This window comes from Notolabrus celidotus, chromosome 20 (genome assembly GCF_009762535.1).
Source record: "Notolabrus celidotus isolate fNotCel1 chromosome 20, fNotCel1.pri, whole genome shotgun sequence".
Taxonomy (NCBI): Eukaryota; Metazoa; Chordata; class Actinopteri; order Labriformes; family Labridae; genus Notolabrus; species Notolabrus celidotus.
In genome coordinates, this window is record NC_048291.1 from 7402157 (window position 1) to 7427489 (window position 25333).

The following is a 25333-nucleotide window of genomic DNA, read 5'->3' on the forward strand; positions in this document are numbered from 1 at the left end:
TCCCAAAGGGTTGATTTGTTGTACAGCTAGCAGCAAGCACACACGTGAAAATGATGGATTAATGATAGTTTGTCTCCTGCCTTTTGGAAGCCTTAAAGGTGACATATCATGCAAAATCGACTTTTTAATGGTTCTCTACCTGAAATATGTGTCCCTGGCATGTCTACAAACCCCCCGAGAATGGAAAAAATCCATTCTGCCCCTGTTCTGATTTCTCCACCTTTCTGTAAATGTGTGTGAAACGAGCCGTTTCAGACTTCCGTGTTTTTGTTACGTCACAACAATATCCGGTCTGTCACGGAGTCAGAGCTCGGAGCTTGTTCAGCCCATAGACTGTATAAAATAATACTGAATCTCCCCTCCGTTTTTCATTCCCTGCACACATGTGTGCTAACAAGGAGCTTAGGAGGGAGGCATGCTAGTTGTAGGCTGTCTTAATAAACACAAAGGTCGGTTTTACTCCCCACGTCTGCAGATTTGAAGATCTGGTGGATGATTCTTATTTATCATGGATAAGTGCTAGCGCTAGTTAGCATAGCTACATAGCTACATGTCGTAGCTGTAGCTGTGTACCAAGACACACGTCTACATACTGACAAATAAAACAACAAGAAACACAGAATCTGTGACCAATCCTTCAAAAAAGGTCCCGCTGCCTTTCTGGCAGAGGTTGGTTTTACTCCCCATGTCTGCAGATTTGAAGATCTAGTGGATGATTTTTATTTGTCATGGATAAGTGCTAGCGCTAATTAGCATAGCCACATAGCTACATGTTCATAGCTGTAGCTGTAGCTGTGTACCAAGACACACGTCGACATACTGACAAATAAAACAACAAGAAACACTAAATCTGTGACCAATCCTTCAGAAAGGTCCTGCTGCCTTTCTGGTAGAGGTCGGTTTTACTCCTCACCTATGCAGATTTGAAGATCTAGTGGATGATTTTTATTTATCATGGATAAGTGCTAGCGCTAGTTAGCATAGCCACATAGCTACATGTTCGTAGCTGTGTACTAAGACACACGTCGACATACTGATAAATAAAACAACAAGAAACACTAAATCTATGACCAATCCTTCAGAAAGGTCCTGCTACAGGCGCCTCTCAGTCAGGATCAGATTCTGGATCAGATTCAGAGGGTTGAAGTAACGTGATCTCTGAGCAGCCGTGTATATTCAACCAACATGTAAACATTAGATCAACGTGCTGGACAGCCGAGGCACATCCACTTCCTGAGGGGGCGTGGTCAGAGAGAAAACAGAGTGTTCTGAGGAGGACTGAAGAAGAGGGATTTTCAGGCATGCCAAAATCTGATTTCAAAGTGTTTTTTTGAGCATAAACTTTAAAGACATGTTTTGGGGACCTCTTAGACCAATATATATTGATGAAAAAAGCGTGATATGTCACCTTTAAGTCGGGCATTTTGGCTGTTCACACCCTGATTCTCTGGAGCTGGGCGTGACTGTATTTGGACAAGAGGGTGGAGCTGGGGAGAAGGGAGGGATTAAGTAAACCCTAAATGAAGCATACATAGAAGTCACATACCCCATCTGTGATCAGCTGACAGCCTGTTGACTGATTCACAGTTTACAACCAGGCACACCAATTACAACACATTTGCACAACAAGGCAATCCCTTTATGCTGTGACTCTCCTGTCACCAGGGGCGTGTCCAGGCTTTTTCATTGGGGTGGCCCAACTAGGGGACTGACCATAGACTGTATAAATAATGAACGTAGTATCTGTGACGTCACCCATCTGTTTCTGAAGAGCTGTTTTGAAGCCAATCGTCGGCGGGAGCCATATTGGAAATGTTGAACTCAACTTAACTCCTGTCGAGTGAGTGTGACTTAAAGAGCCGGGCTTTGTATTGTTTGAGTGTACAGTGTAATGTGGCTGGTGTAGGTGGAGAGCCAGCAGTTGACCCCTAGATAGTGACTTAGCATCAGAAAGCTTCAAGTTGACAGAGTGAGGGATCTCCACATGAATTTTTTTGTAACGGAACAGTTCAGAAGATATTAAGATTACGAGTTTTTGCCCAAATAAGGACATGACTGACTTGTCAACCAGACACATAGCTGTAGGCTAGGAGGCTCAAACCCTGCTTCTTTATGTCACTATGCCTGGTTGAGTTCCGCATTTCCAATATGGCTGCCCGCGTCGATTTGTTTCAAAACAGCGCTCAGGAACAGATGGGTGACGTCACGGATACTACGTCCATTATTTATACAGTCTATGGTTAGAACACACTCATATGAATACCATTTATATACCCTTTCTGTCTACACCAATAATATCTGTCTAAAGTCACCATCTAAAGTACTTATAATTGCAAGTATAATCTGTTACAGTCTAATAGTAAAAAATACATTTATTGACATTTTTGTAACAAAATGTTTCCAATCTTTAAAAAATGTAAGTGCCAACAACAGAAAATATGCTAAATTTAAATGCAAAGAAAAGAACTATTCTTTAAACATAAGTCCCTATCTGAAAAGTCAAACTGCCAATAGTCCAGTAAAGCCAATAAAGCGTGCGCACAGACAGACAGACAGACAGACAGACAGACAGACAGACAGACAGACAGACAGACAGACAGACAGATAGTTTACTTGTCTGATATTTACATGAACATATCTCCAAAAGGCTCCAACACCACAAACACAGCCCAGAGGTTACGTTCAGTGACTCATTTAGCTGAGGTGACACCTAGCAGAGAGATAGCAGCTCCCACATGTCACTCAAAGAGGCCACGCCCCCAATGATGATTACTTTGAGCTTTAATATAAGTTAAATAGATGAGATACATAGACACCAACACCTTTTAGTATTAGGTTGTGAACATGCTTATTTCTGTTGTAAATATGAACATGTTAACATGGGACTCTGTTGGGATTGACTCACTTTTGGTGATATCCTCTGGTGGCCACTAGAGGAACTGCACTGTCACTACTCCCCTTGCTTCATTTCTCAGCCTCTTGAGAAAGACTCAATAACATGCAGAAAATCCTCTCCTCCCTGTTCAGAATGCAATGGTTGAGACATTCAGAGGGCTTTTGTCTCCATAAATGAAAGTTGAATCATGATGTTCATGTCAGAGGGCGAGATGCTGCCTGCAGCACAGTGGTGAGTTCATGTGTCTAAACAAGAGATGACATGTCAGTTATGTAAGAGAAGCGATCTCTGACTGTGTGTCATTTGTTCTGTCACCACAGGGGAGGGAGGAGGAGGGAGGGAGGGAGGGAGGGGGGACAATCGTTTGTTCTGTAGTTAAACGCTGGGGGGAGACAAACACTGCAGGAAAGATACATTTTGATTCCCAGTGAAACCATTTTAAACAGGTGTGACATGCTGGTAATGACGTCAAGGGATTTACGACAACTATTGGATCATTTCTCTTTGACATATGGAAGGCTGCATGATTGTTTATTAGCCTTCTGGGAGGAGGCCTGACAAAGATATGCTTGATTAATGAAGAGTAAATTAAGTGTTACAGAGGAAAGGCACTACTTTGTGATAATGAGTCGGGTTTTTCTATAGGTTAAAGAAAAATGGATCCTGGTTACATGTGCGCCATTTTACGCACGCATCCACCCCAAGAAGAATTTACATATATTTTAAATGTATATTTCAATATTGGTGTTTTAATGAATGTACTTCAATTAAAGGATCAGAAACAACATACATAACGTGGAGAATTATAGTGCATCATAACAATATGGAAAGCTGCATGATTGTTTATTAGCCTTCTGGGAAAATGCCTGGCAAAGAGATGCTTGATTAATGAAGAATAAACTAAGTGTTACAGAGGAAAGGCACTACTTTATGATAATGAGTCAGGTTTTCTATGGGTAAAAAAATAAATGGATCCTGGTAAGATGTGCGCCATTTTACGCACGCATCCACCCCAAGAAGAATTTACATTTAAATTTATATTTCAATATTTGTGTTTTAATGAAGTGTACTTAAAATAAAGGGTCATAGTTCAACCCTCTGTCCTCCTCTCCTCCCTGACCCTCACCCTGATCGAGCACCACCTGTGGCGGATGAGTCAGCCTCCACCAACGGCGCGTGTGACCCCGCAGCTGTTTGGGGACAGAGTCCGCCTGCAGACAGCCTCGGAGGAAAAAAAAAAACACAGAGCTGTCAGAGCTGCTGCACACTCAGTTAATGACCTGCCCACGCCAGGATGCACTACCGCTCCACTCTGCACAATCACACCAAGATTTCCGCCTGTTTGACATCACCGCTCTCCTCCTGACGCTGATTGTTCTTCAAGTTTTTCATCGTCGCTTCCGTGTATTTCTCAGAGCGGGGTATTGAGGTGTGATTTTGGGTCGAGCAGGAGATCATTTCGTGTAGTAATGCGAGCAGCGGCGGGGCTGGAGGCTGGCGGAGAGCGGGACTGAGCGGCGGAGATCTCGCGGACCACCGTGCGCGTCTTTCTTGGACACCTCTCGGAGGAAACGGTGGTTTTGGCTCTGACAGGGCTTCTCTCTTGGCATTGCGATGTCTGCAAGAAAGACATCGTTGACGGACAAGCAGACTAAAAACGGAACCTCGAAATATGTGCTGGAGAGATGCGCTTCTGTTAACGAGTATTATGATATTGCCTTTAAGGTGTGTATTTCCGTCTTTTTCATGTGTTGACATTTTCTTTGTGGTGAAACAGGTGTCTGTGTTCAGTGTAGACAGAAAAACAACTGCAGGAAAAACGTGGAGAATTATAATGCATCATAACAATAATATAAGTAAAAAAAAACATTAACTCTAGTCTGGATTTTTATGCTTTCTCCTCGTTAAAGGGGCCACACTCATCTCTGCTTGTACTCAGCTGACAGAGGCTTCGACCTGATGCTTTAATTTGTGTGACTAAGAAGTCCTCTGAGCCTGTAAATCTCTTGAGGTCTCTCTATCCGCCCTTTCTGATATGCAAATATTTGCTGAGGGTGTACTTGTTGCTTCTTCTTCCAAACCCTTCCATGCAATATTTATGAAAGCTGCACAGACACACCTGTAACTGCTTCATCCAGACAAAAGGAGAAGTTAAAATCAGGTTTAATTGCATGCCTGTCTTGTGTGTTTGTGCAGCCATGACTCACTGCGAGAACACGGTAGCTTAGCATCATATGCAGCTGGATGGATTGTTTAACGGCACGTCCTGGTGTTGTGATAATATCGATTAGTTCTGGAGACGACGCAGGCTGAAGATTAATGAACAGGGAATGTTTGAATCTCCTCTCCAGTGTTGCCAGAGCGTCACATGTTGGTGGCAGCTCAGTCAGTCAGCAGTGTAGTGGACAGTAGCTGTGTTTTCATGTAATGTAAATCAGCTGACACATTAACTGACAGTTTACAGGAATAAAAGCTCGCACAATAACATCATCTGACTCAAGCAGCGTGATCTCAGTGATGAAATGCACACAGAAAATGAAACTAATTACTCAGCTAGCAATGCTCTGTTCTAAAAAACATTCTGTTAATTTTACAGAGAATGTTACTCTAATGTTTTCAGCGGGAAGTTTGCTTTGTGTCTAAAGAATGTTTTCTAGTAACATTGTTTGGTGTAAAATGTTTGGTAAACATTCATAAAATGTTAAGTGACAACAGTGCCCTAATGTTCTTGAAACATTCTCAGCGGGAAGTTTTCTTTATGTTTACAATTTGTTCTCAGGTAACGTACTCTGAAAACATTCAAGAATCTGTGACCCAAAAAATGTTATCAAAACATCCTTTGAATTTTAAAGATAAAACATTCTGTCTTTGTTCTAATGAAATATCACCAGAATATTCTTAAATAAAACATTTTGTGATTTGAGGCGTCAGAAACATCCTGAAAACATTCTTTACATGTTGCTTCTTTGTTATTACGTAACATTATGGGAACACTTTATAGAAAACATTCAACAATCTGTTACCTAAAAAATATTATCAAAACATCATCTGAATGTTAAGACAAAATGTTCTTCTTTCATTTATAGTGAACAAAAAAAGGACCATTTTTAAATTGATTACATCCTTAAGATGTTCTTTGAATATAAAACTCAGAACCTTGTCTTGAAACATAATTAGAAGTAATGTATAGGGAATGTTAGCTAATGTGGTGAGAACATTCCCTGCTAGCGGGGTCTTCACTTTAACTTCTCTCTCAGTGTAGAGGTCATGTTTGATTGTCAGTTTTATTTTTGTCCAGCTGTAACCTGTTGTCTTCTTCTCTGGTGCTGCCGGCTCGGCTCTAGGTGATGCTCCTGGGAGACTCAGCCGTGGGGAAGACGTGCATCTTGGTGCGCTTTAAAGACGGGGCATTTCTGGGAGGAAACTTTATAGCCACCGTTGGAATAGACTTTAGGGTGAGCAAGACTGTCCAAGACTCACAGATGTCCGTGTATTTCTCTTCTTAATAATCAACTCATACTCTAAGGGTCTTACACACATAGTAGATATATAGTTAGAATCTGTAAAGTTTTACAAATAGGCTTCAATAAAAGTTGAAGATATTGGCACTTGAAGCTATCATGATCGACTTTTGCATCTATTTGGTGCCCCCTATGGACAAAGCTGATCTTGTCCGTTACATGTGTAAGAAATGATTTCTGACTAAAACAACCTCATCCAGCTTATTCCAATCAAATGTATCGCACTTCATTTTTTTCCTTGGATATTATAAATAAAGCCTGGTTTATAAGCCTGGTGTCGATTCGAGGATGTAGCCTACGCGCGTAGGCCTCTGCGTAGCCCCCACATGTACGCTGAGGCCTACGCATGTACCACAAGCCCTGTGTTTGGTCTGCTCCAAAGCATTGTACTTCCTGCATTTACAGAACTACCGTGATCGTTGTACATCGATCGGTATTTAATCTCCTCCGATGTCTCCTCTCTATTCTTCCATGTAATCATTGCTGTTTGATAAACAGCAACATTTATCAGCTCTAAATGAACATAATGTGTTTGGAATTGCTGTGAAAAAGTATACAGAGAACGTGGTGGGGCTGCAAACAGACAACCCGACTATCAGAGAAACCACACTGCCCGTTAAGTATTTCAGCGCCGCAGTTATTGGACGCATCGACCCACATAGCAAGTATGTGATGCTATTGTCCACATCAGCCACTGCTGAGTAAGGTCAACACAGAAGTATAAACCAGGCTTAAGGTCATATACAGTCTATGTGTCGTAAAATGCAACATGGACAGCAACCACCAGGTGGCAACATTGATAGGCTTTAAAATTATCAGTATGGAGCAAGCGGCAAACTCAGGTCTCAAATGAGGAAGCCCATGCGGAAGTGTTATAAAGTGCAATACATCGAGAATCCACTTGAGGCTAGCTGCAGAAACACAGGAAACCACATACACACCAATTCAAAAAAGATGACCTTTGCAGCATTAAAAAACATGTTTACAGCCTGGTTCAAAAAACGGCTTGCCTCTACATAGGTCATTTCTCTATTGGCACACACTGTACGGGGGTGAATTTTTTTCTAACGAGACGGTTCAGAAGATATTAAGATTTCAAATTTTGCCCAAATAAGGACATGACTGGCGTGACTCCCAGACGGGAACCCATAGCTGTATGCTAAGAGGCTCAAACTCCCCCCCTTTATGTCACACTCTGCCTGGTTGAGTTCCGCATTTCCAATATGGCTGCCGCCATTGATTGGCTTCAAAACAGCTCTCAGGAACAGATGGGTGACATCAGGTATACTACGTCCATATTTTATACAGTCTATGGTATGGAGATGATGAAGAATTGAATGATTAAGTTGTATTCTGTAACAAAAAGAAATGATCCTGCTGTCATTTTAACATCAAATTCTTATCTTAGAGGTTTTTCCCGTTGAAAATGTAAGAAAATAAAAAGCAGTGTTGTAAAATACTACGGCAACAACAGCCACCAGGTGGCAGCAGTGATATGCATGAGAAATAGCTATTTGGAAAGCTAAAGGGCTTTTTGCCTTTCTTAATTAAGTAGAGGTATTCTTTTCAGATTCACTCTTTTAATGTTAATTAGTTCATTTTACTATTACTATATAAATATTTGTAGATAAATTCCCTGCAGGAGATATGGGATTTATTACATGACAGCTCTTCTGTTGTTTACGCTCAGAGCAATCCTTAACGGCTAAAGCTGATTTTTTTATAGCTGCTGGTTTTAATGTCGACCACAGTTGGGAGGGATCCACTAGTGAAAGTGACAGCAGCCCAATTATCACCTTCATTCCACGCAGAACACTTCATCACTCAGTGATGATCGCACCAAATGTACGAACCCTCTCACCAATCAGCCGAGTTCACAGACCACTTGTTCTGCGAGGCACTCAGGACCGGCTCATAAATGTCTCGGCAGATGCCTGCCCACGTCCCTGTCTGCTGCTTCGTTTCACTGCCGCTCAACTTGATCCTGGAGGAGTCACACGGCTGACAGACGAGCTCCTGTATCTAGTCACTCGCACACAAAGAAACACGCACACACAGAAATACAGTGACTGCTCCCTAATTTGGAGCCAATTGCTCTGTGTTCCTTCCTCCGCCGGGATTAAAGTCCCATGTTTGGGGCGAGCAGTGTATGCCTCCTGTTTTCCTCCAATCAAGGCCGAACACTCACGCTAATGGCGAGTCAAGTGAGGACGATTAAAGGAGGAAATTGTGTTGCATTAGCTGGAGTGATGTATTGTCTTCTTTGGATGGTGGTGGACATTAGGGATGATAATGGACGCTTGACAGATGGAGCCATAAAGCATAAACGCTTCATTTCGTCCCCGCTCATGCAAAATCAACAAGTACCTCGGCCTGCATCCATTCATAAAATGTGTTAAAAAGAGACCTGACACTGCTTTACACTTCAAATACACGATGCGTTCAGTGTCACGCTTTTCATTCAGAAGAAGGCCTGTTAATGTAAGCAATTACCTTTTCTTCTCCTGCATGAAAAGATGCATTAGAGAGGTAAAGTCAATATGCTGATGAGGTTGTCCTCCGTGCTTGGATAAGCAGGCAGGCTGTTGTGGCAGCTTGGAACATGGCCGGTCTATTTTCAGCATCTTTCCTTGTAGCAGTTACTCAGCATGCAGGCTCCTCTCACGTCATAATTCGGGGGGGAAAATGGAAACCCATGGCAACTAATGCAGGGGTTGAAGCATGTCCGTTCTACAGAGGCGGAGGATTCAGCAGGTGGCAGCTTCAGCAGAGGTTTCATTTTGTTACTGTGCAGCTCTTTCTGCATTTGTTTGTGTTTTTTTTTTTACATGCACAGGAAAGTTAGGGCCTATTGCAATGACCTGCCACTGATCTCAAGTTATTAAATGATCGAGGAAGGGCTGCTGCTGCTGCTGCTGCAGACACTTCCTGCATCTCTCTTTTTTTTTGTGGTTTGCAGCGTGATGTTGAAATATTGTTGTTGTGACCTGTTTTTTCCTGCTGCGGGTCACAGTAACATAGAAACCTCCCAGAATAAACTATTAACCTGTTTGAAGCAGAGCCTGGGAGAACCTGTTTTTGCATTTTTTCATATTAAGCGTAGCATTTGGGACTCCCCCACTACTGATTTATACACTGGAACAATGTGCATGTTTATTATTTTCACTCTACTGTTCTTTTAGTTGAAGTTAGAATGGTTTCAGTGTAAGAGTCTCTGCCCTTCAGAAGGACACTTTACTTTGAGGCTGTGAGGACATGTCAGAGGATGCTGGACTATTCTAACATTTGCCGTAGTATTTCTGCTTCTTCTCAAGTAAAGAATAAGTGTACTTCAGCAAACCCCTGTATTTATGTCTTCATTTTTTTGCTGCACATTGAATTCCAGTAAACTTCAATCCGTCATCTTTTCCTTTGCTGCTTTGCCCTCCTAACACTTTGGTCACGACTTGTTGTCTTGTTCAGCCGGGGTCTCAGAGGCTGATTTCGGCCATCTTCTATGCTCAGGAAATCAGAGGGCACCCCCACAGGGCTGCAGGAAATGAACGGGGGAGTCAGTTGTTATGCTGCCAGCCGTCTTTCTCACTGTTGTGTAATTAAGTCTAATCCGAGGACCTTGCTGTTGTGTGGGTGTTGCAAATTACTTTCCGTGCCAGGATTCAAAGCCACTTTTATTTTTTTTGTTTCTCCGGCCTCATGCTGAGTGTCTGAGCTTTTTTAGTCTGCTGTGATGTTCGTCATTCGTCTCTGTGCAGCTTTCACAGTGCTTGTGTCTCCAAAGCATATGGTGGACAGTCAGTCTCTCATGCACAGCTCTTCTCTTTCCTGCAGAATAAAGTGGTGGATGTGGACAACCTGAAAGTCAAACTCCAGGTGAGGGCTGCACCTTTTCTCTTTCACCAGTTAGTGCGTCAGTTTGTCATTCTAGCAGTTATTGACCTATTTATCGATCTGCACTCGTCTGGCAAGTTGTGCAGAATCAAACAAAGTAACAGATGAATAATAGTTTACCCAAATGTGTGTTACACTCAGTTTACTGTTAAGGTTTATGTTGCCAATACAATGATGTTGTAGTAATTTCAGAGCTGCAGGTTTATGTGCCAGGAACAAACTGTTAATCTAAGGCTCAAAGTCATTTTTCATCAAACCTCATTCTTGTTACACAGAACAGGAGAAGCCAAAATTTGATTTCTCTTATTGCTCCAGTGAAATATTTCGCCTTTTTCTTGCACTGGCCTTGGAAAAAAAAAACCCTTGTGATTACTTCCAAAATAGACTCTGCCAGTGTGAGTGTGTACAAAGGTAGAGAGAGGCCAGTTTACAGCAGAAAGGCTGAAGTAAAGAGAAAAGGGTTAAGTTTGAGGTTCAAACCGTTATACATTAAGAGTGGACATGATGTTTAATGTATTGATTCTCCTCATTTTTAACTATTGAGTGATCACTCTGTAGCCTGTTTGATCCAAAAATGTGCTTCTTATGTTGGAAAGAGAAATAAAGGAATGAGAGATAAGTCGGCATTTGCGAATAAAATGTATTATTTCAGGTTTATCCAGCATGTGTTAATCATTTAAAACATAATTATCTACAACAAACGGTAAACAGGGCTTTCCATGCACAGCCAACTTAAGTATTCAGGTGCCGTTTGGTTGCAGGAACATACATGTGAAAAATAATAAACAGACCACAACATAGAGGCTGGAAGCAACTGGCGAAATGTGTTGCTCACAATAAAGCCTCAGCCAAGCCATTTCAGTGTGCGGCAGTCTATTTGTTATTTTTCCACATGTATCTATTAATTTACTCGTCAAAACGTTTTGATTTAGATTTAGAAAGGCTTCATAACAACAATTTATGAAATCTCCTCAAGGACTTAACAGAACTACTAAGATCATGCAGCAATTATATGTATCAGTACCCTCCCTTAGCTAAATAATTAGCCTGTGGCATGACCTTGCAAAGAAGGACAGACAGTCATACAGAGTGCTACGCAGTTCTGCAGAGTGAGACAGAAGTCAGATTAAATGAGCTCCTTTTTATAATATAGAATGAGTCAATCAATAGTTATTGGTCCCTCTTTTGGAGAAGGTCAGACTAGTACCAACTCACCCACACCAATTCTGTGGTCAGATCTAGACCGGGCTGTATGCATGAAGATACAGTAATCTGACAGAACACATAGGGAACAGAAAGTTCAAATGGTCATAGCAAATATATGAAAGTAAAAGTAAGGTCAGGAGAGCACACTGCAGTGAACTCTCGTACTTTCCATCACCCCTGTTACCTTATTTATGAAAATGTAGCCTGAGCCACTAGCTGTTTGTAGCTTAGTGGACATATGCAGAAAAACGAAGTGTCTGTTGAGAGTCGCCTCTTCACATGACGTTGTTACAGAGCCACAGCCAGCAATTCTCTGTCTCAAAAGCTACGTTGGTTAGGGGGTTAGATTTAGGCCGGCGCATGTCAAAACCAGTTGCTCTGTATGAATGTATTTGTAAAAAATGCCATAACTAAAGGGAAGTAATGAAACAAATTGAACTGATTTAACTAGTATTGTTGGCGTTACCATGAGGGTAAAAGGTCCAGTGACTGTAAGTTTCTCCATCCAGAAGTAAGGGTTAAGATTAGGCTTGAACCTGAGTCATTAGGTTTAGGGCAAGAACATGGGTGAGGTGCCAGATTGTAATCATGTCCAAAGGTTAGGGTTAGGCACATAGCCCACTGACCAATATATAGGGTTTGGGCAAGGTACTAAGCTGAGTGGTTAAGGTTGGTGCAACGGTTCCGGCAAGGTAATAGATAGCGAACAGGCCTGAAGCTTAGGTTTAGGTACTAAGTCTGAGGTTTAGGGTTAGGGTCAGGAAAGGGTCAGCGTTAGGTTCAAGGTTTGGGTTAGGGTTAAGGTTAGGTCAGGGGGTAGGGTTAGGGTTAGGTTTAGGGTTAGGGTTAGGGTTAGGTTTAGGGTTAGGGTTAGGGTTACACATAAGCAACATGGGGTGCACAACTCTGGCCATCAGAGGGCACTTATGTTACACACAAAGTACTGGTCCTAGTGTAACACTCATTCATTTCATTTTAAACAGTGTTCACGTAATCAAAAAACAAACTACTTGCAAACAATGATGTATAATGGCAAATAATGGAAAGTGACAGCAAGGGGAATCATTACCACTGCTGGGGTATCACTGTGTGGGACTTGAGAGCTCAGCAGAAGAAATGTCTGATCAACAAATATCTGATCTGACACTCTTAATTTGAAGTCAGTGATCTATTGTTCTTCACTTTGGCTCAATAAGATAATGATACATCTGTTCATTAGTTGTTAGCTGTGCAGGATAGCTACAAGGATGTTTCGATTTCCCTCTAAGCTTACTAACTGATTTTGGTTCATCAAGATTCATGTGTTACATCTAGAATAAACAACTTGGAGTTGGAAAATGATATTAGGCTCAAGCAAGACAAGCTAACTTCGCTCATAAAGGAGCTCTAGTATGCTAAACTTTGCCCTCCCAAGCTTGCTATTTGGGTTCTTTTGAAATAATTTTGTTATGTAAAGACAAGAGCAGTTTGGTTCTGTATAAATATTTTTCTGCTTTAGTGGAGGAATTCCTTATTTGGCATGTGGAGTTTTGTTTCGTGAGCTGCTGTGTAATTATGTGGTTTGTTACGCAGATCTGGGATACAGCCGGCCAGGAGAGATTCCGCAGCGTAACGCACGCCTACTACAGAGATGCTCAGGGTAACCTTTACTTTGTGTTTCCACTTCCTCATGCTTTCTCTCTCTGTGGATTCCTGTGTGTGTGTGTGCGCGCATGTGAGTGTGTGTGTGTGTGTGTGTGTAGGAAGGGGTTGTGTCGGCAAAGGATCAACCAGGCTGAGTTATGCACTTTTTATTTATGTGCATAGAAAGTGCGTGTAGGAGTTGATGTGTTAGTTATATAAGATAATCTGCAGATAACAATAAAGGTGCAACTTTAACAAAGTTCTCTGTGTTTGCTTTCCTAGCGTTACTGCTGCTATACGATACCACCAGCAAGCCGTCTTTTGACAACATCAGGGTAAGACCGTCTCAGATTACTCTTCCCTCCTACGTTCTGTCTGTCTGTCTGTCTGTCTGTCTGTCTGTCTGTCTGTCTGTCTGTCTGTCTGTTTGTCTGTCTGTCTGTCTGCTTTCTATTCATTTTGTCCTCCTCCACTTGAAAGCCTTACTGTACCCATTTACATGCAAAGTACTACGAAGGCCCTCCAATACTTTCTCACAGCCCTACTTTTAAAATGACATGATGTTATCATTTGCTCTGTGACACAGTTTCCAGGTTGAGAAATGAAAAGTAATAAAAATGCAGAAGTAAAAGAGTGACTCAGCCTTTCTGAGAATGATGGAAGGATGGTTTTAATACTCACCTCTTTAAGTGATGGTTTTTATTTTGTTTATGCACTAATCTCTCTGTCTGTGTTCTATACTTCCAAAGGCCTGGCTCACTGAAATTCACGAGTACGCCCAGAAGGATGTGGTCATCATGTTGCTTGGAAACAAGGTAAGAGAAGTTTCCTTTTTGTGTTGCGTAAGAAAGATCAGGAAGATAACTGGTCCCTCAGCACAATTTCAACACACTCTTATCACATTCAGGCAGACGTAGAGATGCTCAAAGAGATACATATTATTAACATACATCGTAGACGATTGACTTGTATAGTGTGTGGTCACTCTCCACCATGACATTTAAAGAATCAAGCGATAGTGGGGGTTTTTTGTGTGTGGAAGAAGGGATGATGACATCAAACATCAAGCTTGCTGAAGCAGAGAGCTTGAGTTAAGAGAGGAAGTTTCAGAAAATGAATGTGCAGAATTTATGCTTTATATATATATATTTGGGCTTGTATGCCTTTATTAAGAGAGGATAAGCTTGTGGGAAGAGGAGATATGGAGACACTGGGGAGTGGCATGTGGGAAAGACGCCACAGGTTAGGTTCGAACCACCTGCTTTAGGGCTACAGCCTCAGTACATGGGGTGCATGACCAGGGTTGCAAAGAGGTGGAAAATTTCCGGTAAATTTCCATGGGAAGTTATGCTGGGGAATTTTGGAAATATTCCAAATTGGAAACTTTCCATGGGAATTATTGGAATTAATGGGAATTATTGGAATTAATGGGAATTAATGGGAGTTAACTGGGAATTGAGGGTAATTTAATGGAAAGGTTTCATTTCCAAGCATAAATATTTGTTTTGTTATGAGCAGACATCCATCCAAAATAATGCAATTGAAGCAGATGTATTTGTAAGTAAAACTTTATGAAGTGTTAAATATTTTATTGAACCATCAATTATTTTATTGAAGAACAAACACATGAATATTGAGTTAGATATTACTCATACCCCAGACCCAACCCATTCAAAAATTAACAAACATGCAATCCCAACAAAGTCCCATTCAAAATGTTAAATGAAAAGAGCCCCTCTCCCTCCAAAAAAGTCCCATTCAACATACAAATAAGAAGTGCATGTAGGGGGCGTGGTCTCAATAGCCCTGCAGTAAGCAGTGTGCTATGTGCATGTGATTGAGGAATAGCGTAGATATTCAACTGTCCTCGCATGAAACCTGGTTGTTTTAGTCAAGATTATGTAAAAATATATTTTCCCCAACTATATTTAAGTTCACTATTAAGAGCCAACCTTTGATTTAGTAAATTCCTGGTTTATTCCTGTTTATTTCCATAAATTCCCGTTAATTCCCATGGAAAGTTTCCAAGTTTGAAAATTCCCTGAATTTTGCAACCCTATGCATGACTTAACCACTTTTCCAAATTGGCACCAGTTTAATCTGTTTTAACCTCATCACTGATAAAACCTAAGTTTCTGTATGCCCTGACTTCCCTGTGAGTACTCCCCCAGCTTGTTATATCACTGTGTCTTTTGTAAACTGTGTGCATCTCTGTGTAGTTCAGCTGCTCTCATTTAAACAGATATTTATCTGTTTGACTCCTGTGTCACTTTTCCCTTACCAAAGGCATCCATGTTGCATGATCCGACTGTCAGTCCGATTATCAGGGTGTGTCCTTGTGGAAAAGTGTCATTGTATGCACTGTGTCAGTTGTAGTCTCAAATTTACTGAGCAGATTAGAATTTTTAATCTTTTAAAATACAATTTTAAATCTGAAATATGTAGGAATACAAGACTGTAAAAGAGACAATATGAACCACTAAGCCTGTGTATCATCGGCCACTAGCTGTCTTTGAATGAACTGACTCCTCTACATAGCTGCTGGTGATAAAGAGAGAACTCCTCGTCTCTCTTCCAGCAGTCATTGCATATATCTCAGTAAGCTCCCTCTAGTGGTGCAGCAAGGGCTCAACCTGCAGGGTCACAGATGTCACACAGTAGCAGCTTTAGATGATTTTCTCTCCTGCTGGAGGAGGAGGAAGAGGAGGAGGAGGAGGAGTCTCCGACATGTCATCAGTCTGAAGGAGCTCTGGCTCTGCGGCTGGAGGCCTCTCTGATAGAGAAGAAGACGTTCAGCTGACAGGATGGTGCATCTCTGTAGCTGATGAAACCCTGCAGCTCAGTATGATGACTTGTTTTCTCCTCCTGCTGTTTTCTTACAGTCAGACATGGCTGCAGAGCGGGTGGTGAAGACAGAGGATGGAGAGAAGCTGGCAAAGGTAGAGTACGATGAGTGTGACGACTCCATTAGATCATGTCTTAATAAATGATCTCACAGATGCTCCACTTCCTCTTCTAATCTGTCTCCATCGCAGGAGTACGGCGTGCCATTTATGGAGACCAGCGCAAAGACAGGAGTTAATGTGGAGCTGGCCTTTCATGCTATCGCGAAGTAAGTTTTAAAGCTAAACTGATCAATAATTGATATTAACAATAGATGACATGACCAATTACCATTTCAGAGGAGCAGCTCAGAAAGTCATCCTTTTGAATCCACTTATTTTTAAGTGTTTGCAGCTGCAGGCTTGGTTGTCCAAAAGATTTTGTTGCAGTGCTTTAAGTGGGCCAGTACGCTCCAGTAGGCAGAACCTCTACTCCTAAATTTAACTCCATGCTGCACCAGGACTTCTTACCAGCTGCTAGTGCCCCGTCCTGTCCTCTCCATATTACCCATGGTGCACAAGATGATCCACACGTCTTCTTATGGGCATCACATGATGCTTACTTGTCTGTTTTGTCTGGAAAATGACGTCAAATTAACATAAAACATGCAAGCCTCTACGGAGCTGGATAAACAAGGATAGTCTGAGTATGAAGTCAATGACAGCGATGTTGGCCTGGCTCCAAACAGGCACAAGAAAAGAGAGGAGCCTGGTGATGCAGAGATGAAGATGTTCTTTGTTTGTGTGGCACACTGAAGTAGTTTTTACAACAAACATATACAGTGAAAATCAGCAAATGTGTCACTTGCTGTGAATCTTTCCTGTGGAAAACGTAAACACAGGCTGTTCCTGCAGCGTGGAGTTAATCTCCTTGTCTGACGCCAACCCAAAGGGCAGCAGTAACGAACACTGGAAATGATCTCAGAGACGTAATGATCATCATCCTCTGATGGTCTCTTTTGTGGGTTGTAAAGAAGCATCAGAATCGATTTCAGTCTGTTTCATAATAAGATAAAAAAAAAAGTCCTCATGGGAGCTTTAAAGATAGTGATTCTTTTTTGTCATTATAGTTTTTATTAACATTTCAATGTATCACAAATAAAACACTAATGAGGAGAAAGAACAAAATAAAACAGAAATACAAAATACTGGGATACATTGCACAGGCCGGACAGACAATCACAAACATAGGATAAAGGATACTGACAGGACATCCAATCAAAGAGAGAACGCCCATTGTATGTTGTTACTGGAATAATACAGTGTTAAAGTAATAGTTATATAGGAGATCCTGATACTGTTGGGATCTGCACAGTGTCTCGGTCAGTGTTTATGTGAGCCAGAAAGCAGTCCCAGGAGGTGGTCCAACCTTCTGTATTACCTTTCAATCTGTGCAGCATGGATTCATAAGATGCCGTCTCTATCATTGCATCTACCCAGTGTAACGGACTTCCCAGAGTAGAGGCATGAATGCAAACTAGAAGCCCTTACATGAACAGCGATATTAACGAGAACGAAGGGGATGACTGGTTCTCAGTAGGGGGAAACTGAAAAAGGATCAGCTGACCTGCGTGCCGGTCCGCCAGGATATACTGGTCGGCGTGGGATGTCTGGGGCAAGGCCAAACTTCTTCGAGGAGTTATTTTTGGTTGCTTGGGCAAAATTAAAAGCGTTGTCTGTTCTCCAAGGGTCTCCGGACGTCTCTCTGGTTGAGTCTCGTGTTGATCTGTTGGCGTCCTCTTTGCTTCCCAGCTGCGGCTCATCACCTCAATCAGGTGACGTCATACTGACAAGACCAAGCCCCTTTCATGGGTGGCACCTCGTTTCACATTGTCGGACAAAACCCATTGCAACGGAACCCAATCCCAATTTCCGACATGAGAACCAGTCAACACAAAATAAAGAAAAGAAAAGGAATGGAGGTTTAAGGTACCCCTTTGTCCTAACACCAGTCCTTCAGACTTGGGCTTGTGTCCGTTTTTTGTGTCCCAAAGTCTTCTAATAATTCTGGATGCAGTGATAAAAACCAACCATAATGACAAAAGAAGAAAAAGCACTCTTTGAAACATTCTATACTTGAGATTTATCACCCAAAAGAGAAGACATAGGTCTGGGGTCAGAGGGATCGTGGAACCAAACCAGCTGCTCAGAACTCGAAACTATTTTACCCCAGAAAGGTGCAAACCAGAGAACACTCCTCAAAGATGGTGGCTGTTTTCCAAACGGCCTGCTACATACCACTTACTAATGTAGTAGGCAGTAGGTTCTGCCTACTACATACTGTATTTGAATTTAGTCTGTAGTGTGACTGTTCTGTTCGATCTGTGTTGCAGTACACTGAACCAGACGTCACTGAATTTCCGGTTTCGGAATGTGGAAGTAAACAACGGCGAAGCTGATAGAGAAACTGCTTCTTTAGCATCCACTTATTATTTTAAAAGTTAAGAAGTGGTTTATATGGAATTTGATAATTTTCACTGCACCTAAAAACTGAGTTCCCTCGTCAAAAAAAGAAGAGAAAAGAAATAGCGGAACGAGCGCTGTGCGTTGTGGGAAACTGTACGTGAGGCAGACTCACATAAAAAACCAACCCAATGCATATGTGCATGGACTATTCTTCTGCAGTAACTTAAACTCACTTTACGAAGAATTTTATTTCTTATGAAGTAGAAATATGTCAAAGAACCTCAAATCAGATCAGAGTTGTAGTATAACAGGTTTTGGCAGACCTCTGATTTTTTTAATTATTCAAATCGAGCTGCAGCACTTTAGAGTAAGGGAACAGCTGTTTTATTAAAGACTGAGTGACAGTTGAGGTGGCCAATCAGATTTCAGATGGGGCCCATGCCCCTGCCTGGAGACACCCCTGTTTTCTGTATCAACAAGCACTGAGGGTTTGTATTTTAATCACAGCTCTGAGTTTACTCTGATCTCCTCTTCTGAGATTTGATCCTTTTTTCCTGGCTCGCTCTGATTCCTGCAGCTCAGAAACTCATGTTATTCTGTTAATTTGTTGTTTATTCATGCTGACTTGTTGAGATGGGATTGTGTATTCACGAGGTTCCCTGCGGATCTCAAACACAAACTGTGTCATTCATCTTCTTACTGACTTCCTCCTGTTCACACCTTTCTTCTTACTGAACGGTGGGGGAATGGAAAATGACTCTTATTTGGTCTTAAGTTGACTTTGTGCAGCAGGTTCCCAGAGATGTGGCAGAAAATGATTTGCTATCATAGGTCGGATATTTTCAGTGTGAGTTAGATTAAATGATTCATGCTGGAGGCTTTTTGATTAAAGCTCCACTCAGAGGGATGTTTCTTTCCCTCACTCTCTTCTTACTTCTCTTCCCATCTCATTTTCTAAATTTGCCCTCTGTCTGTGCCGCATCCCACACATCCACCCCCTCTGTTTCTAACTTCCAACATCTATCTCTCTTTCTCTCTCTGTCTCCATCAGGGAGCTGAAGCACAGAGCCACACAGCAGCCCAACGAACCCAAGTTCCAGATCCACGACTACATCGAGTCTCAGAAGCAGAAGACAGGCTGCTGTGGCATGTAGCTGAAAAAACAGAGACACAGAGAAAGAGAGGGAGAGAGAGAAAGAGAGGAGGGAGAGGGAGAAAGAGAGAGAGGGAGATGGAAGTAAACATGTCTGCTCTCGTAACAAAAGCCAATCAGCATCACCAAACCCCGAGAAGCGGACGTCCTCGGCTTCTCCTCTGAGCTTTGAGCTGAATCTGGACTGGCTGCCATCCCGAATCTGAAATGTGAATCAATCAATCTCTTTTCTGTCATGTGTAGAAATGTACGTGGTCTTTGTGGTGACAGTTGTATCGAATTACAAGTCAGGAGTTACAATCTGAAATGCTATATCCATCTGCAGGGACCAAACGACAACACTTATTATATTAAGCTTCAAACTCTACATACACATCGCACCTAAAGGGAATCTGTAACCTCCAATTCCTGCTTGAACCCCTCCCCCAAACATGTTCAGAAAATGTTAGAGAGGTTTTAGAGAGGCAGGCATGACCTCTGGGCTGTGCAGTCTAACCCCGAGGAGGTTCAGGGGTCACAGAGGAGACAGACCCATCATTGATCAGTGTGGAGTCAAAGAAAAGCAGCCTCAAGAAGCTGAGAGTCTGCAGGGAGTCAGAGTCCATTTTAACAGGCAGTAGAAGCACATTATAGTTCACCATATTCCCACAGCAGCCATTTTCCTCTGACATCTCACTCATGGTAAGACCCTCAAAGCTCCTGCCATGATGATGAGAATAATGGAGAGTGATAAAGCAGAGGGATAGATTTAAAGGTAAAGTAACACATTTGTTCACCTAAGCTACCCAAGTTAAATTCCCATCATGCAGCACTCATCACACTGCAGCTGTGTGTTAATCCTGCTGCATCCCTCAAAGGAAACGGGCGATGAAGGATGAGTGTCTGAGTGAAAACCAAGTCTTTTTGAATAGAAGGAAGCTGGCTATTCTGAGCGGAGCCTTTTCTCCAGCCAATCAGAAAGCTCCACTTGCTGTCTGACAACATAGAACCACTCATGAACAAGAGCACTCAGTCCAACAAACACAGACAGCCTGAACGGAAAACATCACAAATACACCCTTATGTTTAAAGCTCCTCTCTTGTCTCCTGGCTAACTAGCTAACTCGACTAACCTCATGTGATAATCATAGACTGTATAAAATATGGGCGTAGGATCTGTGACGTCACCCATCTGTTTCTGAAGCGCTGTTTTGAGACCAATCGTCGGCGGGAGCCATATTGCTGCTGTCAAGCGATTGTGAGGTAAAGAGGCGGGCTTTGAGCCTCCTATCCAACAGCTACAGTGTTCACGCCTGTCAATTAGGTCAGCTGTGCCTCTCATTGGAAGACTCGTGATCTAAATATCTTTGAAATTGCCGCGTTAGAAAAAAATCACCCCCCGTACAGTGTGTGCCGATTGAGAAATGAGCTATCCAGACTACACTCGTCTTTTGTACCAGGCTGTAAACATGTTTATTTCTGCTGTAAAGATCGTCTTTTTTGAATTGGTGTGTATGTGGTTTCTGGTATTTCCAGAGCCAGCCTCAAGCGGATCCTCGATGAACTGCAGTTTTAAGCACTTCTGCATTGGACTCGTATTTTTAGACCGGAGGTTGCTTCTTGGTAATAATCTATCTCTTTGAAGATAATTTGGACTTAAAGAACCATTTCAGTGAGCTTGAAACAAAATATTAAGTCTAAAAGTATATTCCTCGGCTGTTTGAGAGTCTGCTATCCTGTTTGAAATGATGCACAGTGAATTTTGGAAGAAGTAGGAAGTGATGCGAAGAATGCTCCGGATGCATCCTTGTTGCTGTGCTGTGATGCAGTCGGTCTTTAAATGTGACCTTCCAAAGATGTAGCCTCTGAATTGGGACAGAGCTGGTCATTTTAGGGAGGAGGAGATTGAATGCTAGTTAAAGAAGAGCAAGCGTGCAGTTAGCATTAAATCACACAGGGCATGAAATGAACACCCACCAAAACATTAGTTTGGTGTGTAAAACAACAACACACACCCGCCAGTGGCTGATGGAAAATTTTTGTACTGCATGTGAGGTTTTGTTTTCATACTTTCGCCGATTTCTGCCGACTGTCAGGCTATTTTGACCCTCGCGGCGCGCTGTACTTGTGTTGTGATTTGGTACGTCGGGAACGGCGTGACGTTAGCGACTGGAGTTCTATTCATTCCCTTTGCTTGAAGAAGCACGGCGGGAAGAGCATTTCGTGGAAGGTGTGGAGACACATTCCCGGCGTGAAGCCACCACAAACAAAAAGGATAAACAAAGAGGCAGGAGACGATGAAGAAGAGGAACAGAGAGCTAACCGGAGTAATGTCACTATATGACGTTTTAAAGAAAACTGGAAAATTGACGAGGCTGCTACTACTTTAAATCAAATAAGGCGTTATTTTTTTATTTGGCTGGCGAAAAATGTTTTTGGCCGGTAAATTTTTGGAGGTCACTAGCCAATGGCAGATGAAGTAAAAAGATAATTTTACGCCCTGTGTACATATTAAGCATTGACCAGGAACCGCATCAGTAATAGCGATAAAATGACATTTTCACCATAGACTATAAAATATGGACGTAGTATCCATGATGTCACCCATCTGTTCCTGAGAGCTGTTTTGAAGCCAATCGACGGCGGCAGCCATATTGGAAATGCAGAACTCAACCAGGCAGAGTGTGACGTAGAGGGGCGGAGTTTGAGCCTCCTAGCCAACAGCTACGTGTTCCTGTCCGGGAGTCAAGTCAGTCATGTCCTTATTTGGGCAAAAACTTAATATCTTCTGAACTGTCACGTTAGAAAAAAATTCACCCCACATACAGTTTGTGCCGGTAGAGAGATTAGCTACATAGAGCCAAGCCGTTTTTTGAACCAGGCTGTAAACATGTTTATTAATGCTGCAAAGATCGTCTTTTTCCCATTCATGTCTATGTGGTTTCTGGTGTTTCTGCAGTCAGCCTCAAGCAGATTTTCTATGAATTGCAGTTTATAACACTTCTGCATGGGCTTCCTCGTTTGAGACCGGAGGTTGACGCTTGGTTTTCACACATGCTCATTCCTCGGGCCAGCATGTTTGAACGTGACAACACACTGAATTATCCAGACTTTTCCTTGTTAACCCCCTGGTAACATTGTCCAAAAAAAAAAAAAAGCAGCAATAAGCAGATGTGTGAACACAGCAGGAAAATTCATCACAGTGATGAAGTTTTTTTAATGATGTGATCAGGGGATGACATGCACCAAATCCTGTTGGGAACATAAATTGACCCTACAAAAAACACAACGAGGAATGTAACCTCTGTACATGGGGCGCCTGCTCTACCATCTAAGCTAATTCAGCGCCTTCACCGCTGCTTCTACTTCATGTCCTCCCTCCTCCTGCCGAACAGGGGAAACTTCATACTCTGAGGGACATGCGTGAATAACAACTGGAAAATTTCAGGACAGATTGTCCTTGGAATTTTCCCGATTATTTCAGGATTGCACATGTGTGAAAGCAGCTAAACAAAAGTGCACTAAGGAGGTGGTTGAATAGCATCAGTTGCTGTTTAATGTCAAATAGAGAGTTTGGGAATAAGTTTTGTCCCCTCAAAAGTAGACTCAACCTCCTGATTTGGAATGTCTGTTGTCCTTAGTTGACGATACATTTCGAAGCAGTGAAATGCAAACTGTGATCTATTCTCTACGTTTGTATGATACACAGCAGTACAACAAAACAGCGTCTCACCCTGACTGTGTTTGAGAGCAAAGTGGCCGCCGTCAGATTAATGTTAAGGATCCTTCAAGAGAGTAACCGTGGTAGTTTTTTAAAGTGGCCAATTTAAAATCTCTGACTGCAGAGAAGCACAGTGCTCCAGTAATGTAACCTCATTCAAAGTTAGCTATGTGAGCTTCACTCTGAAGGTGAAGATCTGCCCTTCTCCCAGAGCTGTCGTCTCGTTCCTCCCCCGTAAACTTCTCTTTCTGACTCTGGATTAATGAACAGTTTTTTCATACTAACATTAACCCGACTGTTGGTTTGGATATAGCATTTTTACATGCAGCTCTCCCTTTGTTTTCATCCCAGGGTTTCAGGCTGTGAACTGAATCCTTTTGGCCTTACAGACTTCATCTCTTTTCTTTGAGTATCAGTGTGTTTGAGAAGTGAAGACTTCAGTCTCACAGTCAGACTGTAGCTAAATGATCCGTCTGTTCACATCTGTACTGCTGTTAGATAGAATAAAGCCATCGTTTGAGGGCGCTCGCCCGCTCTGTGTCAGTCTGTACATTCAATTCAGGGCCCAGAAACTTTCATAGATTTAAAAACAGGTATGAAACATTCAACAAAAAGATTATGATCACTGTTTTCTGTTTTTCTTTGGGTAGAGGTTTCCCAGCATGCAGTTTTCTTTCCACACACACACACACACAAACAGGTCTTACTCTCACTGTCGTGTCTCCTTAACTGATGGATGTTGTTGTGTAGACTGTACCGAAGATGTATTTGTTCACACACACCTCGTGTACTGATATTCATTATGAATGTTTGTCACATCTGTCTCCTCCGAGGCGTCACGTGATCACAAAGTGCCATGAAAAAGTGCTTTGTTATCATAATATATATATAAAAATATATTTTGTAATGTTTGTGCTGTTTGTTTTATTTCAGTCAGTCTCGTCCGTGTGTCCCGTGTGTGTTTTTGTGCGTGTGAGTTTGTGTGTGTGTGTGTGTGTGTGTGTGTGTGTGTGTAAGTTTGAAGGTAATCACAGTGACAGGATGTGTTGAGGTTAATGAGCCACTGTGTGGCAGCAGCGACTCTGTTTATTCTCCTCCATGATGCATTAGAAGGAAGAAAGTGTGATAATTACGCACATGTTAGAACTGTTTGTCAAATTCTGTTTGATTCTGTTATAGAGGTGTGTGAAAGGATGTACTTGGAGGTATTAATGTACAGATGAAGGATAATTATACTGTCTGATATCACAATATGGGAGATATTATGGAAGAGGTTTCCAAAACTCAATAAAAGTGATGTAAAGAAAATCCCTAGGGTATTAAATGTACTTGAAAGGTTGCAGCAGTGCAAAAGTGAGCAAAATATGCACAAAAACTAATAATTTGAACAAAATATACTAAAGAAAACTCTAAAATACAGTGGATTAAGATAACTGTGTGCAACATTTATGCAAGGAGGGACAGGATTAAGCATTATTACATCAAGAGCAATAACAGGCTTTCACTTTGAATTGCCTTGTTGCTGAAATGTGCTTTACATAAACTCGCCTCGCAGACAAAAAACATAAAAACACTTTTTAAACTTCCACGAAAATAATATTCTTTTATGTCTGTAAAACAAAAAAGGTGCACAATAAAGGCATTAACCCTCCTGTTATGTTGTGGGTCAAATTGACCCTTTTTAAAGTTTAAAAAAAAAAAGTGAAGTATTTTTTTCGGTATGAAACGTCTTTGCTTGGCTTAATAAGTGAAATCAACATTTAAAATCAAGATGGTTCATTTTCACATTTTTGTTAATATATGCCTTCCAAACCAGCTAAAACAAGCCTAAAAATCTGGGCAGCATGTGATAAGACAGGTGTCTTTCCGATGTACATTTAAAAAAGTTATAACAAGAATTTTCATTAGAAACGAGTAAGTTATCCTCATTGAAGCATGATCTGTGAGGGTTAAAGAACACTGTTGCACTAAATATTGATTTAAATGGTTGGTAATGGATTTAATAATGAGATTTTAAAAAGTGTTTATTGGGATTTTTTGGGGTTCTGACACTTTTGA

At 41.7% G+C, this 25333-nt stretch overlaps 1 protein-coding gene across 1 annotated transcript; it reads left to right on the forward strand.

Moving 5' to 3' along the window:
- The first annotated feature begins 4016 nt into the window (after positions 1 to 4016).
- Positions 4017 to 24583, forward strand: zgc:112183 (uncharacterized protein LOC550410 homolog). Its single transcript, XM_034712226.1, has 9 exons — positions 4017 to 4621; positions 6241 to 6351; positions 10246 to 10287; positions 13084 to 13150; positions 13417 to 13469; positions 13884 to 13949; positions 16017 to 16073; positions 16170 to 16246; positions 19474 to 24583. The coding sequence occupies exons 1-9, from the start codon at positions 4511 to 4513 to the stop codon at positions 19574 to 19576; spliced, it is 687 nt and encodes a 228-aa protein (XP_034568117.1). The 5' UTR covers positions 4017 to 4510; the 3' UTR covers positions 19577 to 24583.
- Positions 24584 to 25333: the final 750 nt, after the last annotated feature.